Source organism: Oncorhynchus mykiss, chromosome 20 (genome assembly GCF_013265735.2).
Source record: "Oncorhynchus mykiss isolate Arlee chromosome 20, USDA_OmykA_1.1, whole genome shotgun sequence".
NCBI lineage: Eukaryota > Metazoa > Chordata > Actinopteri > Salmoniformes > Salmonidae > Oncorhynchus > Oncorhynchus mykiss.
In genome coordinates this window covers 45,846,652-45,874,016 of record NC_048584.1, presented here as the reverse complement: position 1 = coordinate 45,874,016, position 27,365 = coordinate 45,846,652, and the positions used below count along the sequence as shown (strand labels likewise).

Sequence of the window (27,365 nt, the reverse complement as noted above, 5' to 3'; positions counted from 1 at the left end):
GTGACATCACTAGAGGGGCACAGTGACATCACTAGAGGGGCACAGTGACATCACTAGAGGGGCACAGTGACATCACTAGAGGGGCACAGTGACATCACTAGAGGGGCACAGTGACATCACTAGAGGGGCACAGTAACGGCACAGCGGGTAGAGGGCCAGTAGTTTAGAGCTCAGCCAGGGAAATAGAGGGTAGAGGGGCAGTAGAATAGTAGAGTAGAGCTCAGCCAGGGCAGTAGAGGGGCAGTAGAGTAGTAGAGTAGAGATCAGCCAGAGCAATAGAGGGTAGAGGGGCAGTAGAATAGTAGAGTAGAGCTCAGCCAGGGCAATAGAGTGGCAGTAGAGTAGAGCTCAGCCAGGGCAATAGAGGGTAGAGAGGCAGTAGAATAGAACTCAGCCAGGGCAATAGAGGGTAGAGGGGCAGTAGAATAGAACTCAGCCAGGGCAATAGAGGGGCAGTAGTTAAGAACTCAGCCAGGGCAATAGAGGGTAGAGGGGCAGTAGAAAAGAACTCAGCCAGGGCAATAGAGGGGCAGTAGAAAATAACTCAGCCAGGGCAATAGAGGGTAGAGGGGCAGTAGAAAAGAACTCAGCCAGGGCAATAGAGGGTAGAGGGGCAGTAGAAAAGAACTCAGCCAGGGCAATAGAGGGTAGAGGGGCAGTAGAAAAGAACTCAGCCAGGGCAATAGAGGGGCAGTAGAAAAGAACTCAGCCAGGGCAATAGAAGGTAGAGGGGCAGTAGAAAAGAACTCAGCCAGGGCAATAGAGGGGCAGTAGAAAATAACTCAGCCAGGGCAATAGAAGGTAGAGGGGCAGTAGAAAAGAACTCAGCCAGGGCAATAGAGGGTAGAGGGGCAGTAGAAAAGAACTCAGCCAGGGCAATAGAGGGGCAGTAGAAAATAACTCAGCCAGGGCAATAGAGGGGCAGTAGAAAATAACTCAGCCAGGGCAATAGAGGGTAGAGGGGCAGTAGAAAAGAACTCAGCCAGGGCAATAGAGGGTAGAGGGGCAGTAGAAAAGAACTCAGCCAGGGCAATAGAGGGGCAGTAGAAAAGAACTCAGCCAGGGCAATAGAGGGTATCAAATCAAAGTGTATTTGTCACGTGCGCCGAATAGAACAGGTGTAGGTAGACCTTACAGTGAAATGCTTTCTTATAGGCTCTAATCAATAGTGCAAAAAAGGTATTAGGTGAACAATAGTTAAGTAAAGAAATAAAACACCTGTAAAAAGACAGTGAAAAATAAGAGGCTATATACAGTAGAGGCAATATACAGTAGCGAGGCTATATACAGTAGCGAGGCTATATACAGTAGCGAGGCAATATACAGACACAGGTTAGTCAGGCTGATTGAGGTAGTAAGTACATGTAGATATGAGTAGAGCTCTGAGGGGCAGTAGAGCAGAGCTCAGCCAGGGCAATAGAGGGGCAGTAGAGTAGAGCTCAGCCAGTGCAATAGAGGGGCAGTAGAGCAGAGCTCAGCCAGGGTAATAGAGGGGCAGTAGAGCAGAGCTCAGCCATGGCAATAGAGGGTAGAGGGGCAGTAGAGTAGAGCTCAGCCAGGGCAATAGAGGGTAGAGGGGCAGTAGAGTAGAGCTCAGCCAGGGCAATAGAGGGTAGAGAGGCAGTAGAGTAGAGCTCAGCCAGGGCAATAGAGTAGAGGGGCAGTAGAGTAGAGCTCAGCCAGGGCAATAGAGGGTAGAGGGGCAGTAGAATAGTAGAGTAGAGCTCAGCCAGGGCAATAGAGTGGCAGTAGAGTAGAGCTCAGCCAGGGCAATAGAGGGTAGAGGGGCAGTAGAGTAGAGCTCAGCCAGGGCAATAGAGGGTAGAGAGGCAGTAGAGTAGAGCTCAGCCAGGGCAATAGAGTAGAGGGGCAGTAGAGTAGAGCTCAGCCAGGGCAATAGAGGGTAGAGGGGCAGTAGAATAGTAGAGTAGAGCTCAGCCAGGGCAATAGAGTGGCAGTAGAGTAGAGCTCAGCCAGGGCAATAGAGGGTAGAGGGGCAGTAGAGTAGAGCTCAGCCAGGGCAATAGTGGGTAGAGGGGCAGTAGAGTAGAACTCAGCCAGGGCAATAGAGGGTAGAGGGGCAGTAGAATAGTAGAGTAGAGCTCAGCCAGGGCAATAGAGTGGCAGTAGTTTTGTTTGCTGCTAGGTTTGCAACTTCATTCAAACTGCAAACTGACACAGCAATGGTATCCATGCTTTCATCTGACTCTAGAGCTAGGGCTATAGAATGAGACCACAGATCTGGGACCAGGCTATAGAACGAGACCACAGATCTGGGACCAGGCTATAGAATGAGACCACAGATCTGGGACCAGGCTATAGAAGGAGACCACAGATCTGGGACCAGGCTATAGAACGAGACCACAGATCTGGGACCAGGCTATAGAAGGAGACAACAGATCTGGGACCAGGCTGGTGAGGTTGTGTGAGCTAACCTGGATTTGGATATCTTGTTTGTACTTCCTGTCTCACGTTACTACTGTGTCTGCACTCTGCAACAGCCTCAAATTGCTGTGCCGCTAAGCTGTGCATTGCTGTGCCAACCTGCATAATCTGCCTCAGTGTCCTGAAACCCTTCCCACCACCCCTCCCCTCTCTCCAGCACTTACTTTGTACTATAGCACCCCCTTGTGGCTGTCCTACCTACTACGACTCAACTAAAACCTCAGGTCAATGAGTGATGTTTATGTGGTGTGGATGAAGGGTTCAGTGGCCGAGATGTCGTGGAAGTCCACAGAGGACCAGAACAAGGCTAGATTATATATAGTTTTCATGAGGAAGTGTTTGTGGGATAGTAGTATTTATTTAATGCTCAATACTGTCGCCATTATGATCTCTGAAATTTTCTGTAAGCAATTCAGGAGGCTACAGGGTTATTTAGTAGTAGTGGCTTGGAGACTAGGGGGGTTATTTAGTAGTAGTGGCTTGGAGACTAGGGGGGTTATTTAGTAGTAGTGGCTTGGTGGCTACAGGGTTATTTAGTAGTAGTGGCTTGGAGGCTATTGGGGTTATTTAGTAGTAGTGGCTTGGAGACTAGGGGGGTTATTTAGTAGTAGTGCCTTGGTGGCTACAGGGTTATTTAGTAGTAGTGGCTTGGAGACTAGGGGTGTTATTTAGTAGTAGTGGCTTGGAGGCTGCAGGGTTATTTAGTAGTAGTGGCTTGGAGGCTGCAGGGTTATTTAGTAGTAGTGGCTTGGAGGCTGCAGGGTTATTTAGTAGTAGTGGCTTGGAGTCTGCAGGGTTATTTAGTAGTGGTGGCTTGGAGGCTACAGGGTTATTTAGTAGTGGTGGCTTGGTGGCTACAGGGTTATTTAGTACTAGTGGTTTGGAGGCTAGGGGGGTTATTTAGTAGTGGTGGCTTGGAGGCTGCAGGGTTATTTAGTAGTAGTGGCTTGGAGGCTATTTTTTTTTTTTAGTAGTAGTGGCTTGGAGGCTACAGGGTTATTTAGTAGTAGTGGCTTGGAGGCTAGGGGGGTTATTTAGTAGTCGTGGCTTGGTGGCTACAGGGTTATTTAGTAGTAGTGGCTTGGAGGCTGCAGGGTTATTTAGTAGTAGTGGCTTGGAGGCTAGTTTTTTTTTTAGTAGTAGTGGCTTGGAGGCTACAGGGTTATTTAGTAGTAGTGGCTTGGAGGCTAGGGGGGTTATTTTGTAGTAGTGGCTTGGAGGCTACAGGGTTATTTAGTAGTAGTGGCTTGGCGGCTACAGGGTTATTTACTAGTAGTGGCTTGGAGGCTACAGGGTTATTTAGTAGTAGTGGCTTGGAGGCTGGGGGGGTTATTTAGTAGTAGTGGCTTGGAGTCTAGGGGGGTTATTTAGTAGTAGTGGCTTGGAGGCTACAGGGTTATTTAGTAGTAGTGGCTTGGCGGCTACAGGGTTATTTAGTAGTAGTGGCTTGGAGGCTGGGGGGGTTATTTAGTAGTAGTGGCTTGGAGGCTACAGGGTTATTTAGTAGTAGTGGCTTGGCGGCTACAGGGTTATTTACTAGTAGTGGCTTGGAGGCTACAGGGTTATTTAGTAGTAGTGGCTTGGCGGCTACAGGGTTATTTAGTAGTAGTGGCTTGGCGGCTACAGGGTTATTTAGTAGTAGTGGCTTGGAGGCTAGGGGGGTTATTTAGTAGTAGTGGCTTAGTGGCTACAGGGTTATTTAGTAGTAGTGGCTTGGAGGCTACAGGGTTATTTAGTAGTAGTGGCTTGGCGGCTACAGGGTTATTTAGTAGTAGTGGCTTGGCGGCTACAGGGTTATTTAGTAGTAGTGGCTTGGCGGCTACAGGGTTATTTAGTAGTAGTGGCTTGGAGGCTAGGGGGGTTATTTAGTAGTAGTGGCTTAGTGGCTACAGGGTTATTTAGTAGTAGTGGCTTGGAGGCTACAGGGTTATTTAGTAGTAGTGGCTTGGAGGCTATGGGGGTTATTTAGTAGTCGTGGCTCGGTGGCTACAGGGTTATTTAGTAGTAGTGGCTTGGAGGTTATTTAGTAGTCGTGGCTTGGAGGCTAGGGGGGTTTTTAGTAGTAGTGGCTTGGGGGGGTCATTTAGTAGTAGTGGCTTGGAAGCTAGGGGGGTTATTTAGTAGTCGTGGCTTGGAGGCTTGGGGGGTTTTTAGTAGTAGTGGCTTGGGGGGGTCATTTAGTAGTAGTGGCTTGGAAGCTAGGGGGGTTATTTAGTAGTCGTGGCTTGGTGGCTACAGGGTTATTTAGTAGTAGTGGCTTGGAGGCTAGGGGGGTTATTAAGTAGTAGTGGCTTGGAGGCTATGGGTTTTTTTTAGTAGTCGTGGCTTGGAGGCTAGGGGGGGGGGGTTAGTAGTAGTGGCTTGGAGGCTAGGGGGTGTTATTTAGTAGTAGTGTCCTTGGAGGCTACAGGGTTATTTAGTAGTAGTGGCTTGGAGGCTAAAGGGTTATTTAGTAGTAGTGGCTTGGAGGCTAGGGGGTTATTTAGTGGTGGTGGCTTGGAGTCTTGGAGGGTTATTTAGTAGTAGTGGCTTGGAGTCTAGGGTGGTTATTTAGTAGTAGTGGCTTGGTGGCTACAGGGTTATTTAGTAGTCGTGGCTTGGAGGCTACAGGGTTATTTAGTAGTCGTGGCTTGGTGGCTACAGGGTTATTTATTAGTAGTGGCTTGGTGGCTACAGGGTTATTTAGTAGTAGTGGCTTGGAGGCTAGTTTTTTTCTTTAGTAGTAGTGGCTTGGTGGCTACAGGGTTATTTAGTAGTAGTGGCTTGGAGTCTAGGGGTTATTTAGTAGTAGTGGCTTTGAGGCTACAGGGTTATTTAGTAGTAGTGGCTCGGAGATAACAGGGTTATTTAGTAGTAGTGGCTCGGAGATAACAGGGTTATTTAGTAGTAGTGGCTTGGAGGCTAGGTTTTTTTTTAGTAGTAGTGGCTTGGTGGCTACAGGGTTATTTAGTAGTAGTGGCTTGGTGGCTAGGGGGGTTATTTAGTAGTCGTGGCTTGGTGGCTACAGGGTTATTTAGTAGTAGTGGCTTGGAGGCTAGGGAGGTTATTTTGTAGTCGTGGCTTGGAGGCTAGGGGGGGTTTTTAGTAGTAGTGGCTTGGGGGGGTAATTTAGTAGTAGTGGCTTGGAAGGTAGGGGGGTTATTTAGTAGTCGTGGCTTGGTGGCTACAGGGTTATTTAGTAGTAGTGGCTTGGAGGCTAGGGGGGTTATTTAGTAGTAGTGGCTTGGAGGCTATGGGGGTTATTTAGTAGTCGTGGCTTGGAGGCTTAGGGGGGGTTTAGTAGTAGTGGCTTGGAGGCTAGGGGGGTTATTTAGTAGTTGTGGCTTGGAGGCTAGGGGGTGTTATTTAGTAGTAGTGGCTTGGAGGCTAGGGGGGTTATGTAGTAGTTGTGGCTTGGAGGCTACAGGGTTATTTAATAGTAGTGGCTTGGAGGCTAGGGGGGTTATGTAGTAGTTGTGGCTTGGAGGCTACAGGGTTATTTAGTAGTAGTGGCTAGGGGGGTTATTTAGTAGTATTGGCTTGGAGTCTAGTTTTTTTTTTAGTAGTAGTGGCTTGGTGGCTACAGGGTTATTTAGTAGTAGTGGCTTGTAGGCTAGGGGGGTTATTTTGTAGTCGTGGCTTGGTGGCTACAGGGTTATTTAGTAGTAGTGGCTTGGTGGCTAGGGGGGTTATTTAGTAGTCGTGGCTTGGTGGCTACAGGGTTATTTAGTAGTAGTGGCTTGGAGGCTACAGGGTTATTTAGTAGTAGTGGCTTGGAGGCTAGGGGGGTTATTTTGTAGTAGTGGCTTGGAGGCTAGGGGTTTTTTTTAGTAGTAGTGGCTTAGAGGCTAGGGGGGTTATTTAGTAGTCGTGGCTTGGAGGCTAGGGGGGTTTTTTAGTAGTAGTGGCTTGGGGGGGTAATTTAGTAGTAGTGGCTTGGAAGCTAGGGGGGTTATTTAGTAGTCGTGGCTTGGTGGCTACAGGGTTATTTAGTAGTAGTGGCTTGGAGGCTAGGGGGGTTATTTAGTAGTAGTGGCTTGGAGGCTATGGGGGTTATTTAGTAGTCGTGGCTTGGAGGCTTAGGGGGGGTTTAGTAGTAGTGGCTTGGAGGCTAGGGGGGTTATTTAGTAGTAGTGGCTTGGAGGCTAGGGGGTGTTATTTAGTAGTAGTGGCTTGGAGGATAGGGGGTTATTTAGTGGTAGTGGCTTGGTGACCAGGGGGGTTATTTAGTGTTAGTGGCTTGGAGGCTAGGGGGTTATTTAGTAGTAGTGGCTTGGAGGCTAGGGGGTTATTTAGTAGTGGTGGCTTGGAGTCTAGGGGGGTTATTTAGTAGAAGTGGCTTGGAGTCTAGGGGGGTTATTTAGTAGTAGTGGCTTGGTTGGCTACAGGGTTATTTAGTAGTCGTGGCTTGGAGGCTACAGGGTTATTTAGTAGTCGTGGGTTGGTGGCTACAGGGTTATTTATTAGTAGTGGCTTGGTGGCTACAGGGTTATTTAGTAGTAGTGGCTTGGAGGCTGGGGGGGTTATTTAGTAGTAGTGGCTTGGAGGCTAGTTTTTTTCTTTAGTAGTAGTGGCTTGGTGGCTACAGGGTTATTTAGTAGTAGTGGCTTGGAGGCTACAGGGTTATTTAGTAGTAGTGGCTCGGAGATAACAGGGTTATTTAGTAGTAGTGGCTAGGGGGGTTATTTAGTAGTAGTGGCTTGGAGGCTAGGTTTTTTTTTAGTAGTAGTGGCTTGGTGGCTACAGGGTTATTTAGTAGTAGTGGCTTGTAGGCTAGGGGGGTTATTTTGTAGTCGTGGCTTGGTGGCTACAGGGTTATTTAGTAGTAGTGGCTTGGTGGCTAGGGGGGTTATTTAGTAGTCGTGGCTTGGTGGCTACAGGGTTATTTAGTAGTAGTGGCTTGGAGGCTAGGGAGGTTATTTAGTAGTCGTGGCTTGTTGGCTACAGGGTTATTTAGTAGTAGTGGCTTGGAGGCTATGGGGGTTATTCTTAGGGGGGGTTTAGTAGTTGTGGCTTGGAGGCTACAGGGTTATTTAGTAGTAGTGGCTTGGAGGCTACAGGGTTATTTAGTAGTAGTGGCTTGGAGGCTAGGGGGGTTATGTAGTAGTTGTGGCTTGGAGGCTACAGGGTTATTTAGTAGTAGTGGCGAGGGGGGTTATTTAGTAGTCGTGGCTTGGTGGCTACAGGGTTATTTAGTAGTAGTGGCTTGGAGGCTAGGGGGGTTCTTTTGTAGTAGTGGCTTGTTGGCTACAGGGTTATTTAGCAGTAGTGGCTTGGAGGCTACAGGGTTATTTAGCAGTCGTGGCTAGGGGGGTTATTTAGTAGTAGTGGCTTGGAAGCTAGGGGGGTTATTTAGTAGTAGTGGCTTGGAAGCTAGGGGGGTTATTTAGTAGTAGTGGTTTGTAGTCTAGGGAGGTTATTTAGTAGTAGTGGCTTGGTGGCTACAGGGTTTTTTAGGAGTCGTGGCTTGGTGGCTACAGGGTTATTTAGTAGTAGTGGCTTGGTGGCTACAGGGTTATTTAGTAGTGGTGGCTTGGAGGCTAGAGGGGTTATTTTGTAGTAGTGGCTTGGAAGCTAGGGGGGTTATTTAGTAGTCGTGGCTTGGAGGCTAGGGGGGTTTTTAGTAGTATTGGCTTGTTGGGGTCATTTAGTAGTAGTGGCTTGGTGGCTAGGGGGTGTTATTTAGTAGTAGTGGCTTGGAGGCTAGGGGGGTTATTTAGTAGTAGTGGATTGTAGGCTACAGGGTTATTTAGTGGTAGTGGCTTGGAGGCTACAGGGTTATTTAGTAGTAGTGGCTTGGAGGCTAGGGGGGTTATTTAGTAGTCGTGGCTTGGAGGCTACAGGGTTATTTAGTAGTAGTGGCTTGGAGGCTACAGGGTTATTTAGTAGTAGTGGCTTGGAGGCTACAGGGTTATTTAGTAGTAGTGGCTTGGAGGCTAGGGAGGTTATGTAGTAGTAGTGGCTTGGAGGCTACGGAGGTTGTTTAGTAGTAGTGGCTTGGAGGCTAGTGGGTTATTTAGTAGTAGTGGCTTGGAGGCTACATGGATATTTAGTAGTAGTGGCTTGGAGGCTACAGGGTTATTTAGTAGTAGTGGTTTGGAGACTGGTGGGGGGTTATTTAGTAGTAGTGGCTTGGAGGCTAGGGGGGTTATTTAGTAGTATGGGCTTGGAGGCTACATGGATATTTAGTAGTAGTGGTTTGGAGACTACAGGGTTATTTAGTAGTAGTGGCTTGGCGGCTACAGGGTCATTTAGGAGTAGTGGCTTGGAGACTGGGGGGGGGGGGTATTTAGTAGTAGTGGCTTGGGGGGGGTAATTTAGTAGTAGTGGCTTGGAGGCTAGGGGGTTATTTAGTCGTAGTGGCTTGGAGGCTAGGGGGGTTATTTAGTAGTAGTGGCTTGGGGGGGTCATTTAGTAGTAGTGCCTTGGAGGCTAGGGGGTTATTTAGTAGTGGTGACTTGGAGACTAGGGGGTTATTTAGTAGTAGTGGCTTGGGGGGGGTCATTTAGTAGTAGTGGCTTGGAGGATAGGGGGTTATTTAGTGGTAGTGGCTTGGTGACCAGGGGGGTTATTTAGTGTTAGTGGCTTGGAGGCTAGGGGGTTATTTAGTAGTCGTGGCTTGGGGGGGTCATTTAGTAGTAGTGGCTTGGAGGCTAGGGGGTTATTTAGTAGTAGTGGCTTGGAGGCTAGGGGGGTTATTTAGTAGTAGTGGCTTGGAGGCTAGGGGGTTATTTAGTAGTAGTGACTTGGAGATTAGGGGGGTTATTTAGTTCTAGTGGCTTGGAGGCTGGGGGGGTTATTTAGTAGTAGTGGCTTGTTGGCTACAGGGTTATTTAGCAGTAGTGGCTTGGAGGCTACAGGGTTATTTAGCAGTCGTGGCTAGGGGGGTTATTTAGTAGTAGTGGCTTGGAAGCTAGGGGGGTTATTTAGTAGTAGTGGCTTGGAAGCTAGGGGGGTTATTTAGTAGTAGTGGTTTGTAGTCTAGGGAGGTTATTTAGTAGTAGTGGCTTGGTGGCTACAGGGTTTTTTAGGAGTCGTGGCTTGGTGGCTACAGGGTTATTTAGTAGTAGTGGCTTGGTGGCTACAGGGTTATTTAGTAGTGGTGGCTTGGAGGCTAGAGGGGTTATTTTGTAGTAGTGGCTTGGAAGCTAGGGGGGTTATTTAGTAGTCGTGGCTTGGAGGCTAGGGGGGTTTTTAGTAGTATTGGCTTGTTGGGGTCATTTAGTAGTAGTGGCTTGGTGGCTAGGGGGTGTTATTTAGTAGTAGTGGCTTGGAGGCTAGGGGGGTTATTTAGTAGTAGTGGATTGTAGGCTACAGGGTTATTTAGTGGTAGTGGCTTGGAGGCTACAGGGTTATTTAGTAGTAGTGGCTTGGAGGCTAGGGGGGTTATTTAGTAGTCGTGGCTTGGAGGCTACAGGGTTATTTAGTAGTAGTGGCTTGGAGGCTACAGGGTTATTTAGTAGTAGTGGCTTGGAGGCTACAGGGTTATTTAGTAGTAGTGGCTTGGAGGCTAGGGAGGTTATGTAGTAGTAGTGGCTTGGAGGCTACGGAGGTTGTTTAGTAGTAGTGGCTTGGAGGCTAGTGGGTTATTTAGTAGTAGTGGCTTGGAGGCTACATGGATATTTAGTAGTAGTGGCTTGGAGGCTACAGGGTTATTTAGTAGTAGTGGTTTGGAGACTGGTGGGGGGTTATTTAGTAGTAGTGGCTTGGAGGCTAGGGGGGTTATTTAGTAGTATGGGCTTGGAGGCTACATGGATATTTAGTAGTAGTGGTTTGGAGACTACAGGGTTATTTAGTAGTAGTGGCTTGGCGGCTACAGGGTCATTTAGGAGTAGTGGCTTGGAGACTGGGGGGGGGGGGTATTTAGTAGTAGTGGCTTGGGGGGGGTAATTTAGTAGTAGTGGCTTGGAGGCTAGGGGGTTATTTAGTCGTAGTGGCTTGGAGGCTAGGGGGGTTATTTAGTAGTAGTGGCTTGGGGGGGTCATTTAGTAGTAGTGCCTTGGAGGCTAGGGGGTTATTTAGTAGTGGTGACTTGGAGACTAGGGGGTTATTTAGTAGTAGTGGCTTGGGGGGGGTCATTTAGTAGTAGTGGCTTGGAGGATAGGGGGTTATTTAGTGGTAGTGGCTTGGTGACCAGGGGGGTTATTTAGTGTTAGTGGCTTGGAGGCTAGGGGGTTATTTAGTAGTCGTGGCTTGGGGGGGTCATTTAGTAGTAGTGGCTTGGAGGCTAGGGGGTTATTTAGTAGTAGTGGCTTGGAGGCTAGGGGGGTTATTTAGTAGTAGTGGCTTGGAGGCTAGGGGGTTATTTAGTAGTAGTGACTTGGAGATTAGGGGGGTTATTTAGTTCTAGTGGCTTGGAGGCTGGGGGGGTTATTTAGTAGTAGTGGCTTGGGGGGGGTCATTTAGTAGTAGTGGCTTGTAGGCTGGGCGGGGTTATTTATTAGTAGTGGCTTGGGGCTATGGGGGTTATTTCGTAGTAGTGGCTTGGTGGCTACAGGGTTATTTAGTAGTAGTGGCTTGTGGGTGTTATTTAGTAGTAGTGGCTTGGAGGCTATGGGGGTTATTTCGTAGTTGTGGCTTGGAGGCTAGGGGGGTTATTTAGTAGTAGTGGCTTGGAGGCTAGGGGGGTTATTTAGTAGTAGTGGCTTGGAGGCTAGGGGGTTATTTAGTAGTAGTGGCTTGGAGGTTAGGGGGGGTATTTAGTAGTAGTGGCTTGGGGGGGTAATTTAGTAGTAGTGGCTTGGGGGGGGTCATTTAGTAGTAGTGGCTTGGAGGCTAGGGGGGTTATTTAGTAGTCGTGGCTTGGAGGCTAGGGGGGTTATTTACTAGTCGTGGCTTGGAGGCTATGGGGGTTATTTAGTAGTCGTGGCTTGGAAGCTACAGGGTTATTTAGTAGTCGTGACTTGGAGACTAGGGGGGTTATTTAGTAGTAGTGGCTCGGAGGCTACAGGGTTATTTAGTAGTTGTGGCTTGGAGGGGTTAGTTAGTATTAGTGGCTTGGAGGCTAGGGGGGTTATTTAGTAGTAGTGGCTTGGAGGCTACAGGGTTATTTAGTAGTAGTGGCTTGGGGGGGTTAGTTAGTATTAGTGACTTGGAGGCTAGGGGGGTTATTTAGTAGTAGTGGCTTGGAGGTTGAGGAGGCTTGGGGGTTATTTAGTAGTAGTGGCTTGGAGGCTAGGGGGTGATTTTAGAAGTAGTGGCTTGGAGGTTGAGGAGGCTTGGGGGTTATGTAGTAGTAGTGGTTTGGTGGGGTTAGTTAGTTAGTATTAGTGGCTTGGAGTCTTCGGGGGTAATTTAGTAGTAGTGGCTTGGTGGTTGATGAGAATAGGAGGGTTATTTATTAGTAGTGTCTTGGAGGCTAGGTAGGTTATTTAGTGGTAGTGTCTTGGAGGTTTGGGGTTAACACAGTCCAAGGGCCAGGGGATTGTTGTTGTTCCACCTACTGCCAGGTTGTGAAAGTGGGTGTGGGGGTTGTGGTTGTTGTGCATTATGGGAAGCCTAGGTCCAGGAAGTGAACAGGAAGCTGAAATGTGTTTCATTGGTTTCAGGGATGAGAGCTGCAGTCGGGAGGGCGATGGTGGTGATGAGGATCTGGGGGAGGAAGGGGAGGAGTTTGAGTGTTATCCCCCGGGGATGAAGGTGCAGGTGAGGTATGGGTGCGGTCGCAGCCTGAAGACGTACCAGGCCACTGTGAAAGAGGCTGACGTGGAGGGGGGAGAGGTGCTCTACCTGGTTCACTACTGTGGCTGGAACGTCAGGTAAGATTAGCAGGACACACAGCCTTGGGGAATATGACCTTTCACCTCAATATATTTATCACCTGACCACTACTAGTTTAATATATATTAGTGGAGAGGTGTGGCTGGAACGTCAGGTAAGATTAGCAGGACACACAGCCCTGGGGAATATGAACTTTCACCTAACAACCATTATTTTACAGCCTATCTATCCTCTTCTAAAACAAATAGATAATTTGGCTTTGATTGGATGACTATTTAAATGGGTATGTTCCTCATAGTAATAATACAGTAGATACTCTGATTATTATCCATCTAATCGAACACAGTCCCTCTTTATCAGGACTAATGTCTTTTTACACTGTCGCCATCTACTGGCCGAAATCGAGAATTGGGTCAATCAGTAACATGATAATAACACGGTTGACATTCTAAAGTTTCTGTCCCTTGCTGGTCCGTCTGCCTGTCCCCCCCACTGTTTGTCTAAGTAGTCTCTCGACAGGACAGATGTAACCATATGAAAGTTTCTCAGTGTACTGTGGATGGCCGTAAGCCTTGTCACAGAGCCTTAGAATAATACAACGTTTATATGTATACCTCAGTCACTCTGAAAGGCCAGCCTGGTTCCTACTATATGGCCAAACCGAGCCTGGGATGAACTGGGCTGGCCTGGTTACCCATCCACCATAGTTGCTGGAATCGCACTGGATATGATTTGGTTTTTTTATTTATTTAATTTAAATGTTATTTGACCTTTATTTAACTAGCCACTACCACTAAGTAACTCCTCCTTCCGGTTACTATGCAACGCTCTAACCACTAGGCTACCCTGCCGCCCCAGGGCGGGCCCTATAGTTTGAATGTGGTATTAAAGTGTTGCTATACTCACCTCTCCCCCCTGGGCCAGAGACAGGGTAGTACAGTGTTACTATATAGAAGTAGAGTTGGCATACCTAAGGGGATTATGAGACACACACAGCAGATGGGAGCTTTTCACAGTGAGACGGATGTAGTGATGTCATTGTCTTACTGCCGTTTTGTGGTTGAGTTCCAAAACTGGTTGAGCAGAAGCTCTTCTCTCTGCGTTACGTTGTCTTCTGGTGTGAGGTTGGAAGACTTTCATTCCTTTCTGTAGGTACTTAAGTAGTATCTCTGGGTAGTATCGGTCTGTAGATGGACGTTAAGTAGTATCTCTGGATAGTATCGGTCTGTAGACTGACGTTAAGTAGTATCTCTGGGTAGTAACGGTCTGTAGACTGACGTTAAGTAGTATCCCTGGATAGTATTGTTCTGTAGACTGAAGTTAAGTAGTATCTCTGGGTAGTATCGGTCTGTAGACTGACGTTAAGTAGTATCGGTCTGTAGACTGACGTTAAGTAGTATCTCTGGGTAGTATCGGTCTGTAGACTGACGTTAAGTAGTATCGGTCTGTAGACTGACGTTAAGTAGTACCTCCGGATAGTATCGTTCTGTAGACTGACGTTAAGTAGTATCTCTGGGTAGTATCGGTCTGTAGACTGAAGTTAAGTAGTATCCCTGGATAGTATCGTTCTGTAGACTGAAGTTAAGTAGTATCTCTGGGTAGTATCGGTCTGTAGACTGACGTTAAGTAGTATCTCTGGGTAGTAACGGTCTGTAGACTGACGTTAAGTAGTATCTCTGGGTAGTAACGGTCTGTAGACTGAAGTAGTATCTCTGGGTAGTATCGGTCTGTAGACTGAAGTTAAGTATTATCTCTGGGTAGTATCGGTCTGTAGACTGAAGTTAAGTAGTATCTCTGGGTAGTATCGGTCTGTAGACTGAAGTTAATTAGTATCTCTGGGTAGTAATGGTCTGTAGACTGAAGTTAATTAGTATCTCTGGGTAGTAACGGTCGGTAGACTGAAGTTAAGTAGTATCTCTGGGTAGTAACGGTCTGTAGACTGAAGTTAAGTAGTATCTCTGGGTAGTAACGGTCTGTAGACTGAAGTAGTATCTCTGGGTAGTATCGGTCTGTAGACTGAAGTTAAGTAGTATCTCTGGGTAGTAACAGTCTGTAGACTGACGTTAAGTAGTATCTCTGGGTAGTAACAGTCTGTAGACTGAAGTAGTATCTCTGGGTAGTATCAGTCTGTAGACCCAAGATAAGTAGGTTCTTTTGAATTCATTTCTGTGGTTGGTATTTTATCCTAATGTGGATTTATCTTCATTAATGTTGTCTTCTTCCATAAAATAATGTGGATTTATCTTCATTAATGTTCTGTTATTCCATAATGTAATGTGGGTTTATCTGCATTAATCTTCTGTTATTCCATAATGTAATGTGGGTTTATCTGCATTAATCTTCTGTTATTCCATAATGTAATGTGGGTTTATCTTCATTAATGTTCTGTTATTCCATAATGTAATGTGGGTTTATCTGCATTAATCTTCTGTTATTCCATAATGTAATGTGGGTTTATCTGCATTAATGTTCTGTTATTCCATAATATAATGTGGGTTTATCTTCATTAAGAAAAATTATATCATGAAATAAGGTTTGGGTCTCTTTCTGTTAGATCTGGATCCTGTTTGACTAAAGTGGGGGTCAGACAGACGATAGAGGTTTGAATGTCTGTGTGGTCAGTGGGGTGTTGGTTTGTCAGGCAGACGATAGAGGGTTGAATGTCTGTGTGGTCAGTGGGGTGTTGGTTTGTCAGACAGACGATAGAGGGTTGAATGTCTGTGTGGTCAGTGGGGTGTTGGTTTGTCAGACAGACGATAGAGGGTTGAATGTCTGTGTGGTCAGTGGGGTGTTGGTTTGTCAGACAGACGATAGAGGGTTGAATGTCTGTGTGGTCAGTGGGGTGTTGGTTTGTCAGACAGACGATAGAGGGTTGAATGTCTGTGTGGCCAGTGGGGTGTTGGTTTGTCAGACAAACGATAGAGGGTTGAATGTGTGTGTGGTCAGTGAGGTGTTGGTTTGTCAGGCAGACGATAGAGGGTTGAATGTCTGTGTGGTCAGTGGGGTGTTGGTTTGTCAGACAGACGATAGAGGGTTGAATGTCTGTGTGGTCAGTGGGGTGTTGGTTTGTCAGACAGACGATAGAGGATTGAATGTCTGTGTGGTCAGTGGGGTGTTGGTTTGTCAGACAGACGATAGAGGGTTGAATGTCTGTGTGGTCAGTGGGGTGTTGGTTTGTCAGACAGACGATAGAGGGTTGAATGTCTGTGTGGTCAGTGGGGTGTTGGTTTGTCAGACAGACGATAGAGGGTTGAATGTCTGTGTGGTCAGTGGGGTGTTGGTTTGTCAGACAAACGATAGAGGATTGAATGTCTGTGTGGTCAGTGGGGTGTTGGTTTGTCAGACAGACGATAGAGGGTTGAATGTCTGTGTGGTCAGTGAGGTGTTGGTTTGTCAGGCAGACGATAGAGGGTTGAATGTCTGTGTGGTCAGTGGGGTGTTGGTTTGTCAGACAGACGATAGAGGGTTGAATGTCTGTGTGGTCAGTGGGGTGTTGGTTTGTCAGGCAGACGATAGAGGGTTGAATGTCTGTGTGGTCAGTGGGGTGTTGGTTTGTCAGACAGACGATAGAGGGTTGAATGTCTGTGTGGTCAGTGGGGTGTTGGTTTGTCAGGCAGACGATAGAGGGTTGAATGTCTGTGTGGTCAGTGGGGTGTTGGTTTGTCAGACAGACGATAGAGGGTTGAATGTCTGTGTGGTCAGTGGGGTGTTGGTTTGTCAGACAGACGATTGAATGTCTGTGTGGTCAGTGGGGTGTTGGTTTGTCAGGCAGACGATAGAGGGTTGAATGTCTGTGTGGTCAGTGGGGTGTTGGTTTGTCAGGCAGATGATAGAGGGTTGAATGTCTCTGTGATAATACTTGTTAGGCTCCCTATGTAGTGCACCACTTTTGACCAGGGCCTATAGGGAATCCCATAGAGTGTTTGTCAAAAGTAGTGCACTATATAGGGAATAGGGTGCCATTTGGGATATGAGCTATATACACGTTACTTTTGACCTGTGATTGACCCTTTGTGTCCATCTCTCCCGTTAGATATGATGAGTGGGTCAAAGCCGACAAGATTGTCCGTCCGGCCAATAAGAATGTTCAGAAGATCAAGCATCGCAAGAAAATAAAGGTAGGATAAATATTAATTTAAAAAAAATGTAATACTCTTTTGCATATACAGCTGCAGTCAGAAGTTTACATACACTTAGGTTGAAGTCATTAAAACTAGTTTTTCAACCACTCTACAAATGTCTTGTTAACAAACTATAGTTTTGGCAAGTTGGTAAGGACATATACTTTGTGCATGACACAAGTAATTTTTCCAACAATTGTTTAGACAGATTTTTTCAGAAGTTTACATACACTAAGTTGACTGTGCCTTTAAACAGCTTGGACAATTCCAGAAAATGATGTCATGGCTTTAGAAGCTTCTGATGGGCTAATTGACATCATTCGAGTCAATTGGAGGTGTACCTGTGGATGTATTTCAAGGCCTACCTTCAAACTCAGTGGCTCTTTGCTTGATGTCATGGGAAAATCAAAATAAATCAGCCAAGACCTCAGAAACAAAATTGTAGACCTCCAAAGGTCTGGTTCATCCTTGGGAGCAACTTCCAAACGCCTGAAGGTACCACGTTGATCTGTATAAACAATAGTATGCAAGTATAAACACCATGAGACCACGCAGCCGTCATACCGCTCAGGAAGGAGACGTGTTCTGTCTCCTAGAGATGAACGTACTTTGGTGTTAAAAGTGCAAATCAATCCCAGAACAACAGCACAGGACCTTATGAAGATGCTGGAGGAAACAGGTACAAAAAAGGCCATAAAAAAAGCCAGACTACAGTTTGCAACTGCACATGGGGACAAAGATCGTACTTTTTGGAGAAATGTCCTCTGGTCTGATGAAACAAAAAAAAGAACTGTTTGGCCATAATGACCATTGTTATGTTTGGAAGAAAAAGGGGGAAGCTTGCAAGCCGAAGAACACCATCCCAACCATGAAGCACGGGGGTGGCAGCATCATCTTCTGGGGGTGCTTTGCTGCAGGAGGGACTGGTGCACTTCTCAAAATAGATAGCATCATGAGGATAGAAAATTATGTGGATATATTGAAGCAACATCTCAAGACATCAGTCAGGAAGTTAAAGCTTGGTTGCAAATGGGTCTTCCAAATGGACAATGACCCCAAGCATACTTCCAAAGTTGTGGCAAAATGGCTTAAGGACAGCAATGTCAATGTATTGGAGTGGCCTTTATAAAGCCCTGACCTCAATCCTATAGGAAATGTGTGGGCAGACCTGAAAAAGTGTGTGTGAGCAAGAAGGCCTACAAACCTGACTCAGTTACACCAGCTCTGTCAGGAGGAATGGGCCAAAATTCACCCAACTTATTGTGGGAAGCTTGTGGAAGGCTACCCAAAACGTTTGATCCAAGTTAACCAATTTAAAAGCAATGCTACCAAATACTAATTGAGTGTATGTAAACTTCTGACCCACTGGGAATGTGATGAAAGAATTAAAAGCTGAAATAAATAATTCTCTCTTCTATTATTCTGAAATTTCACATTCTTAAAATAAAGTGTGATCCTAACTGACCTAAGACAGGGAATTTTTACTAGGATTAAATGTCAGGAATTGTGAAAAACTGAGTTTAAATGTAGTTGGCTTAGGTATACAGTGAGGCAAAAAAGTATTTAGTCAGCCACCAATTGTGCAAGTTCTCCCACTTAAAAAGATGAGAGAGGCCTGTAATTTCCATCATAGGTACACTTAAACTATGACAGACAAAATGTGAAAAAAAATCCAGAAAATCACATTGTAGGATTTTTAATGAATTTATTTGCAAATTATGGTGGAAAATAAGTATTTGGTCACCTACAAACAAGCAAGATTTCTGGCTCTCACAGACCTGTAACTTCTTATTTAAGAGGCTCCTCTGTCCTCCACTCGTTACCTGTATTAATGGCACCTGTTTGAACTTGTTATCAGAATAAAAGACATGTCCACAACCTCAAACAGTCACACTCCAAACTCCACTATGGCCAAGACCAAAGAGCTGTCAAAGGACACCAGAAACAAAATTGTAGACCTGCACCAGGCTGGGAAGACTGAATCTGCAATAGGTAAGCAACTTGGTTTGAAGAAATCAACTGTGGGAGCAATTATTAGGAAATGGAAGACATACAAGACCACTGATAATCTCCCTCGATCTGGGGCTCCACGCAAAATCTCACCCCGTGGGGCCAAAATGATCACAAGAACGATGAGCAAAAATCCCAGAACCACACGGGGGGACCTAGTGAATGACCTGCAGAGAGCTGGGACGAAAGAAACAAAGCCTACCATCAGTAACACACTACGCCCCCAGGGACTCAAATCCTGCAGTGCCAGAAGTGTCCCCCTGCTTAAGCCAGTACATGTCCAGGCCCGTCTGAAGTTTGCTAGAGAGCATTTGGATGATCCAGAAGAAAATTGGGAGAATGTCATATGGTCAGATGAAACCAAAATATAACTTTTTGGTAAAAACTAAACTCATCGTGTTTGGAGGACAAAGAATGCGGAGTTGCATCCAAAGAACACCATACCTACTGTGAAGCATGGGGGTGGAAACATCATGCTTTGGGGCTGTTTTTCTGCAAAGGGACCAGGACGACTGATCCGTGTAAAGGAAAGAATGAATGGGGCCATGTATCGTGAGATTTTGAGTGAAAACCTCCTTCCATCAGCAAGGGCATTGAAGATGAAACGTGGCTGGGTCTGTCTTTCAGCATGACAATGATCCCAAACACACCGCCCGGGCAACGAAGGAGTGGCTTCGTATGAAGCATTTCAAGGTCCTGGAGTGGCCCAGCCAGTCTCCAGATCTCAACTCCATAGAAAATCTTTGGAGGGAGTTGAAAGTCCGCTTTGCCCAGCAACAGCCCCAAAACATCACTGCTCTAGAGGAGATCTGCATGGAGGAATGGGCCAAAATACCAGCAACAGTGTGTGAAAACCTTGTGAAGGTTTACAGAAAACGTTTGACCTCTTTCATTGCCAACAAAGGGTATATAACATAGTATTGAGATAAACTTTTGTTATTGACCAAATACTTATTTTCCACCATAAAAAATAAATTCATAAAAATTCCTGCAATGTGATTTTCTGGATTTTGATTTTGGATTTTGAAGTTGAAGTGTACCTATGATGAAAATTACAGGCCTCTCATCTTTTTAAGTGGGAGAACTTGCACAATTGGTGGCTGACTAAATACTTTTTTGCCCCACTGTATGTAAACTTTAACTGTAGCCATTTCAAATGAATTTACCGAAGAAACAGTTGTGTTTCTGTCTATGAAGATGACATGAGGTTACCACAAGATACAGAACATTACTCTGGAGCCCTTAACATGGTCTTCCTGCCCTCCCAGAACAAAGCGGAGAGAGAGCGCAACCGCCTGGAACGACTGAACCAGGACCTGGGGAGTCCGTCCCCCAACAACCTACGTGTCCCCCGCCCCTCCTCCAAACTCCTCGGCCCTGGCTATGGCTCATGTCCCGGCTTGGCCCACGAGCTCCATGTCTTCTCCAAGATGGAGGACGGTGAGAACCAACGGACTATGCAGTCTTTTGAAATCACTTCTATACTCAATGGCCTGCAAGCATTGGAGGCTGGTTAATGGAGAAACATTTTTTTGGGGGAGAAATTGTCAAAGACATTGTTTTAACCTAAAATATTTAATAAAGACATTTATAATACAATATTATGGGAAATGGGAATGAGAGGGCTACGCAGCAGTGATTTAATGAAGCATGAGTTGAGGCTTAAGTCCATGATGGGTTGTGGCATCAGTGCAGGACAGGCTCATCATGGATGGATGGAGTTGGAGACGAGCTGAACTCTTCCACTGACGACAGGACAGGACTGGGAAGACAAGAAACAGTAACACGACAGAGATAGACAAAATAGCTAAGAATGAGTTGGTCCAAGCAAGGCTTATAATCAAATTGTTGTGTAATGTGATTGACACCACATACAGTAATGACAGAAAATGGACAGGGCTGCTTAGTGCTCAAACATCCAATGGATGAGAGGGTCCATGAGACATGGCTTCAGTTCATATCAGGAGAGAGTTGACACTGGTAGTGGAGTGGTCATCACCTCTTAGGAAACAGGAGGGGACTTGGCTGAAGTGGTCGTCACCTCTTAGGGAACAGGAGGGGACTTGGCTGAAGTGGTCGTCACCTCTTAGGGAACAGGAGGGGACTTGACTGAAGTGGTCATCACCTCTTAGGGAACAGGAGGGGACTTGGCTGAAGTGGTCGTCACCTCTTAGGGAACAGGAGGGGACTTGACTGAAGTGGTCATCACCTCTTAGGGAACAGGAGGGGACTTGACTGAAGTGGTCATCACCTCTTAGGGAACAGGAGGGGACTTGGCTGAAGTGGTCGTCACCTCTTAGGGAACAGGAGGGGACTTGACTGAAGTGGTCATCACCTCTTAGGGAACAGGAGGGGACTTACCTGAAGTGGTCGTCACCTCTTAGGGAACAGGAGGGGATTTACCTGAAGTGGTCATCACCTCTTAGGGAACAGGAGGGGACTTGGCTGAAGTGGTCATCACCTCTTAGGGAACAGGAGGGGACTTACCTGAAGTGGTCGTCACCTCTTAGGGAACAGGAGGGGACTTACCTGAAGTGGTCGTCACCTCTTAGGGAACAGGAGGGGACTTGGCTGAAGTGGTCGTCACCTCTTAGGGAACAGGAGGGGATTTAGCTGAAGTGGTCATCACCTCTTAGGGAACAGGAGGGGATTTAGCTGAAGTGGTCGTCACCTCTTAGGGAACAGGAGGGGATTTAGCTGAAGTGGTCATCACCTCTTAGGGAACAGGAGGGGATTTAGCTGTAAATACATTTAATTACAGCAGCACCATCGTAGGTTTGGGAAACAAGTTTCTCAATCAAGTTAAACTCTCCTGGGGCATAATTGTTAGCCAAATATTGGCATTTTGCTGCGGAAGGACAAGAGAGTGACGAGAAAGCAAGTTTGATCAGTCATGGAAAGAAAAGCGCTGAAAACTAATTGCCTCCCTATTTTAAAAGAAAATGGAGAACAAGCTATGAAGGAAAGGTACAGCCAACTAGCGCAAAAATGATATAATATATCATCAAAAATAATATCCCAATCCCGAATGCTGTGCTGCACATGTAGCGCTATATTTTACGTCATGTACCTACACTATATAGGTTTTATATATTATTATATAGATATGTACATTATATAGGTTTTATATATTATTATATAGATATATACATTATATAGGTTTTATATATTATCATATAGATATATATATTATATAGGTTTTATATATTATTATATAGATATATACATTATATATGTTTTATAGGTATACACGTCAGCTTTGCACGTCGCCGTTAAACTAGACGTTGGCCCATAACGATGTTGGCATTTTTAGCTACTGTCGTCCGATTCCGATATGTTCACCGATATATCGGTGCATCCCTACTTTTATACAGTAGCCTAACAGGTATTCTACTTTGTTATATCAGTGCATCCCTACTTTTATACAGTAGCCTAACAGGTATTCTACTTTGTTCAATGACAGACATGAGTACAGGGGGATTAGAGAACAGTTTTCCACATTACACTTTTATACGGTTCAATCAGAAAGTATTCCTTTTTTCCACAGTTTATTTCATTACTGCTTTACTCTAAAATATATTAAATTAATTGTTTTCCTCAATCTACACACAATACCAATAATGACGAAGCAAAAACAATTTTTTAGAAATGTTTGCACATCATTAAAAAATAAAAACAGAAATAACATTCAGACCCTTTGATTTGAGAGTCAAAATGAAGCTCAGGTGCATCCTGCTTCCATTGACCATCCTTGAGATGTTTCTACAATGTGATTGGAGTACACCTGTGGTAAATTCAATTGATTGGACATGATTTGGAAAGGCACACACCTGTCTATAAAAAGGTCTCACAGTAGTCAGTGCATGTCAGAGCAGAAATCAAGCCATGAGGTCAAATGAATTGTCTGTAGAGCTCTGAGACAGAATTGAGTTGAGGCACAGATCTGGGGAGGGTACCAAAAAATTTCTGCAGCATTGAAGGTCCCCAGTAAACACAGTGACCTCCATCATTCTTAAATGGAAGAAGTTTGGAGCCACCAAGACTCTTCCTAGGGCTGGCCGCCCAGCCAAACTGAGCAATTGGGGGAGAAGGGCCTTAGTCAGGGAGGTGACCAAGAACCTGATGATCACTGTGACAGAGCTCCAGAGTTCCTCTGTGGAGATGGGAGAACCTTCCAGAAGGACAACCATCTCTGTAGCACTCCACCAATCAGGCCTTTATGGTAGAGTGGCCAGATGGAAGCCACTCCTCAGTAAAAGGCACATGACAGCCCGCTTGGAGTTTGCCAAAAGGCACAAAAATGACTCTCAGATCATGAGAAACAAGATTCTCTTCTCTGATGAAACCAAGATTGAACTCTTTGGCCTGAAGGCCAAGCGTCACATCTGGAAGAAACCTTGGACCATTCCTACGGTGAAGCATGGTGGTGGCAGCATCCCTACAGTGAAGCATGGTGGTGGCAGCATCTCTACGGTGAAGCATGGTGGTGGCAGCATCATGCTGTGGGGATTTTTTTCAGCAGCAGGTACTGGAAGACTTTTCAGGATAGATGGAAAGATGAACGGAGCAAAGTACAGAGAGATCCTTGATGAAACCTGCTCTGGACCTGACTGGGGCAAAGGTTCACCTTCCAACAGGACAAGAACCTTAAGCACACAGCCAAGACAATGCAGGAGTGGCTTCAGGACAAGTCTCTGAATGTCCTTGAGTGACCCAGCCAGAGCCCAGACTTAAACCCGATCAAACGTCTCTGGAGAGACCTGAAAAAAGCTGGGCAGCGACACTCCCCATTCAACTTGACAGAGCTTGAGAGGATGTGCAGAGAAGAATGGGAGAAACTCTTCAAATACAGGTGTGCCAAGCTTGTAGTGTCGTGGAAATTTCCTTAATTACCAAATGATGAGAGAGCAAATCACACACACGAGTCAGAGTTATGCTTAATCTTCACCTTTAATAATAATTAAGCTTTTGCAATAGCATTTTGACTTTCAACAGTTCAGTATCTCTAATGAAAAGTTGAGTGCTCAACATAATGGCAAATGGGTTCCTTTATAGCAAAGATCCACCCCCTCTCAAGACGACATGACAAAACACAGGTCTTAGGAACTTACACAAAGAAAGATTTTACTTCAGAGGAATATCCCCTAGTCAGACAGAGTTGGCTATAAATTATCGTTCAGTTTGGTCTCCTAAACAAAGCTCTTATCTCGTCCTTGGTACAAAATGGTACCAAGACATTACCCCCACCCTATGATATATATCAAATTGTCGTTTAGATACAACCAATTCTAAATACAACCAATCCTGAACAAGCTCACGGAGAGGAGAGTGGGGCTATAGGTCAAGATAGGAGCAACAAAAGAGGGAGCATAGAATGATTCCAGACACTGCCATCCTCCTCTCCCCGATGGGAAAAGTAGGGAGTGACTGGCACAGACAGTACTGAGTAAAGGGTTTGAATACTTTTTGATGTTTTTTATTTTTTTTAAATACATTTGATTTCTAAAAAACAGTTTTTGCTTCGTCATTATGGGATATTGTGTGTAGATTGATGAGGGAAAAAACGATGTAATCCATTTTAGAATAAGGCTGTAACGTAACAAAAACTGGAAAAAGTGAAGGGGTCGGAATACTTTCCGAAAGCACAGTACATACATAGACGCCGCCAATTGTTGGTCATGGAAATTCGGTTAAAAGTAATTGAGAAGTCATGGAAAACTCATGAAATTCCATCCATCTAAATGTATTTGAACCCTTACTTGTTTAAGGGTACTTTGAGGGCAAGGGTATTTTTCTTGTTCAAGTGTAGTGACTCCAATGCCTTTGGAATGAAAAATAGTTGTTTGGAATGAAAAATAGTTGTTTGGAATGAAAAAGAGTTGTTTGGAATGAAAGAGTTGTTTGGAATGAAAAAGAGTTGTTTGTAATGAAAAAGAGTCTTAAGCCATTAATAGATTAGGAATGTATTTAATTCCAAACAACTCTTTTTCAAGTCTCCTAGACTGACTGCTAGTATAGTATGTGATATGAAAACCATGTTGTTGTTTCCTTTCAGCCTCAGATAGTTCAACAGATGACATTGATCACCAGGATGAGGAGGGTGATTGTGAAGACGAAGATGACTGTCCAGGGGGGCGCTGCGGTCTCAGAAAGGGGTGTACCCCAGAACATGTCAGAAAGGGGGGTACCTCAGAACATCTCAGAAAGGGGGGTACCCCAGAACATCTCAGAAACGGGGGTACCCCAGAACATCTCAGAAAGGGGGGTAACCCAGAACATCTCAGAAAGGGGGTTCTGCCTGAACCACCTCACGCCTTAGACCACTGGGAGGGTGCCACCTTTACCGATGTCCTCAAAACCCCATTGATTGCAGGAAATGGCCAAGAACCAATCAACAAAGATACCCCGGAGGCGGTGAAATGGCGAAGCCAACCAGTGTTTGAGGGTGAGAGGGAGGGGCCGGGTAGCTCTGCCTCGAGGAAGAGGAAGTCAGAGGGAGCAACCCGGGAGCGGTCGGAACGCACCCCTAAAGGACCCCTGTCCAAAACCAAGCTCCCCACCCGGAGCATCAGGAACGCTGACTGGCTGTCGAGAGACCCCAGGAAGGCCAGGGAGAGAGGAGGAGGGGAGGAGAGAGAAGGAGGAGGAGGGGAGGAGAGAGGAGGAGGAGAAGGAGGAGGGCCAGGGGAGGAGAGAGGAGGAGGAGAAGGAGGAGGGCCAGGGGAGGAGAGAGGAGGAGGAGGGCCAGGGGAGGAGAGAGGAGGAAGAGGAGGACCAGGGGAAGAGAGAGGCGGACCAGCAGGAGGAGGCTCTTCTGGTAGCAGCTCAGACGATGAGGGAGGAGCACCACCTCCCACTGATCCCAACCAATCAGAGACCGACCGAGAGAGAGAGCAACCCAGTTCCTGTCCAAAATCCAAACCTTCCCCCTCCAAAAAGTACAACGGCATGAAGGACAAGACCGACAAAGGAGGCGGGAGTGGCAGTGGCGCCCGCCCTGCGGGATTCTGGGATATTCCTGAGAAGAGGGCCAAGATGGCTGCTACAGCGGATGAGAGGGAGAGGCAGGTTGGTGGGGGGCGCACCAAGGGCCAGAAGGATGTGTGGTCCAGTATTCAGGCCCAGTGGCCCAAGAAGACCCTGAAGGAGCTGTTCTCTGACTCCGACACAGAGGCTGCTAACTCCCCTCCTCCCCCTGGAACGGCCCAGTCCTTCTCATCAGGCCTGGAGGAGAGGGAGAGCAAGGGGGAGCGGAACGGGGATGGAGACGAGGCAGGAAGAGGCCCGGAGAGGGAGGACCCTGGGACCTCAGAGGAGAACAAGGAGAAGGATAGGAGGAGTGAGCAGGAGGAGTTCCCCCCCAGCGGCTCTAACTCAGTCCTCAACACCCCTCCTACAACCCCAGAGTCCCCCTCCATGGAAGGTATTAGTAGTGGGGCCATTGCGCAAAGCTCTGGGACTGGTTCAAACTGGACTCAGCCCTCCTCTCCTCCCCCCTCCACAGGGACCCCTGCACTGTGTAAAACCCCCTCCTCTGACCCCCTGACTCCAGGATACCCCAACCCCCGGACTCCAGGACACCCCAACCCCCTGAATCTGGGGTTGACCCCAGGACACCCCAACCCCCTGACCTCAGGACACCCCAATCCCCTGACACCAGGACACCCCAATCCCCTGACACCAGGACACCCAAACCCCCTGACTCTGGGGTTGACTCCAGGACACACCAACCCCCTGACCCCAGGACACCCCAACCCCGTAACTCCAGGACACCCCAACCCCCTGACCCCAGGACACCCCAACCCCCTGACCCCAGGACACCCCAACCCCCTGACCCCAGGACACGCCAACCCCCTGACTCCAGGACACGCCAACCCCCTGACTCCAGGACACCCCAACCCCCTGACTCTGGGGTTGACCCCAGGACACCCCAACCCTCTGACCCCAGGACACCCCAACCCCCTGACTCCAGGACACCCCAACCCCCTGACTCCAGGACACCCCAACCCCCTGACCCCAGGACACCCCAATCCCCTGACCCCAGGACACCCCAACCCCCTTCCGGGTCACAGTGAGACAGAAACCAGTACGGTGGAGGTGGAGAGTCTGGACCAGGACTTACCCCCAGGTAAGCAGTCTGGGAGGGGAGCTGCAGGACCAGGACTTACCTCCAGGTAAGGGGGTGGGGTGGCAGGTTGCCTAGTTCAGGGGTCTACACTATGGAGACTGTAGATATACAGTGGAGCACATTGTTTTCCTCACAAAAAGGGAAAACAATAAAAAAGGCACCTCACGGAAACGTGAGGGTGGTTCCTAACATGCTCCGGCACCGTTTCGTTCCTCGCGGAGATGTGAGGGTGGCTCCTAACACGCTCCGACACCGTTTCGTTCCTCTTGGAGACGTGGGGGTGGCTCCTAACACGCTCCGGCACCGTTTCGTTCCTCTTGGAGACATGGGGGTGGCTCCTAACACGCTCCGACACCGTTTCGTTCCTCACAGAGACGTGGGGGTGGCTCCTAACACGCTCCGACACCGTTTCGTTCCTCACGGAGACGTGGGGGTGGCTCCTAACACGCTCCGACACCGTTTCGTTCCTCTTGGAGACGTGGGGGTGGTTCCTAACACGCTCCGACACCGTTTCGTTCCTCGCGGAGACGTGGGGGTGGCTCCTAACACGCTCCGGCACCGTTTCATTCCTCGCGGAGATGTGGGGTTGGTTCCTAATACGCTCCGGCACCGTTTCATTCGTCTTGGAGACGTGGGGGTGGCTCCTAACACGCTCCGAAACCGTTTCATTCCTCACGGAGACGTGGGGGTGGCTCCTAACACGCTCCGACACCGTTTCGTTCCTCTTGGAGACGTGGGGGTGGCTCCTAACACGCTCCGACACCGTTTCGTTCCTTGCGGAGACGTGGGGGTGGTTCCTAACACGCTCCGACACCGTTTCGTTCCTCACGGAGACGTGGGGGTGGCTCCTAACACGCTCCGACACCGTTTCGTTCCTCACGGAGATGTGGGGATGGCTCCTAACACGCTCCGACACCGTTTCGTTCCTCGCGGAGACGTGGGGGTGGCTCCTAACACGCTCC

General features: G+C 47.1%; 1 protein-coding gene across 1 annotated transcript in view; it reads left to right on the top strand.

The window, feature by feature from the left end:
* The window catches only part of LOC110499571 (AT-rich interaction domain 4B), a 192,398-nt gene that overhangs the window by 136,826 nt on the left and 28,207 nt on the right, over window positions 1-27,365 (top strand). Inside the window, exons 17-21 of the mRNA XM_036955574.1 lie at window positions 11,973-12,182; window positions 16,178-16,262; window positions 19,544-19,715; window positions 24,331-24,935; window positions 24,972-26,403. Of these exons, the coding sequence (XP_036811469.1) occupies window positions 11,973-12,182; window positions 16,178-16,262; window positions 19,544-19,715; window positions 24,331-24,935; window positions 24,972-26,403 (2,504 nt within the window). The remainder of the gene's footprint in view (window positions 1-11,972; window positions 12,183-16,177; window positions 16,263-19,543; window positions 19,716-24,330; window positions 24,936-24,971; window positions 26,404-27,365) is intronic.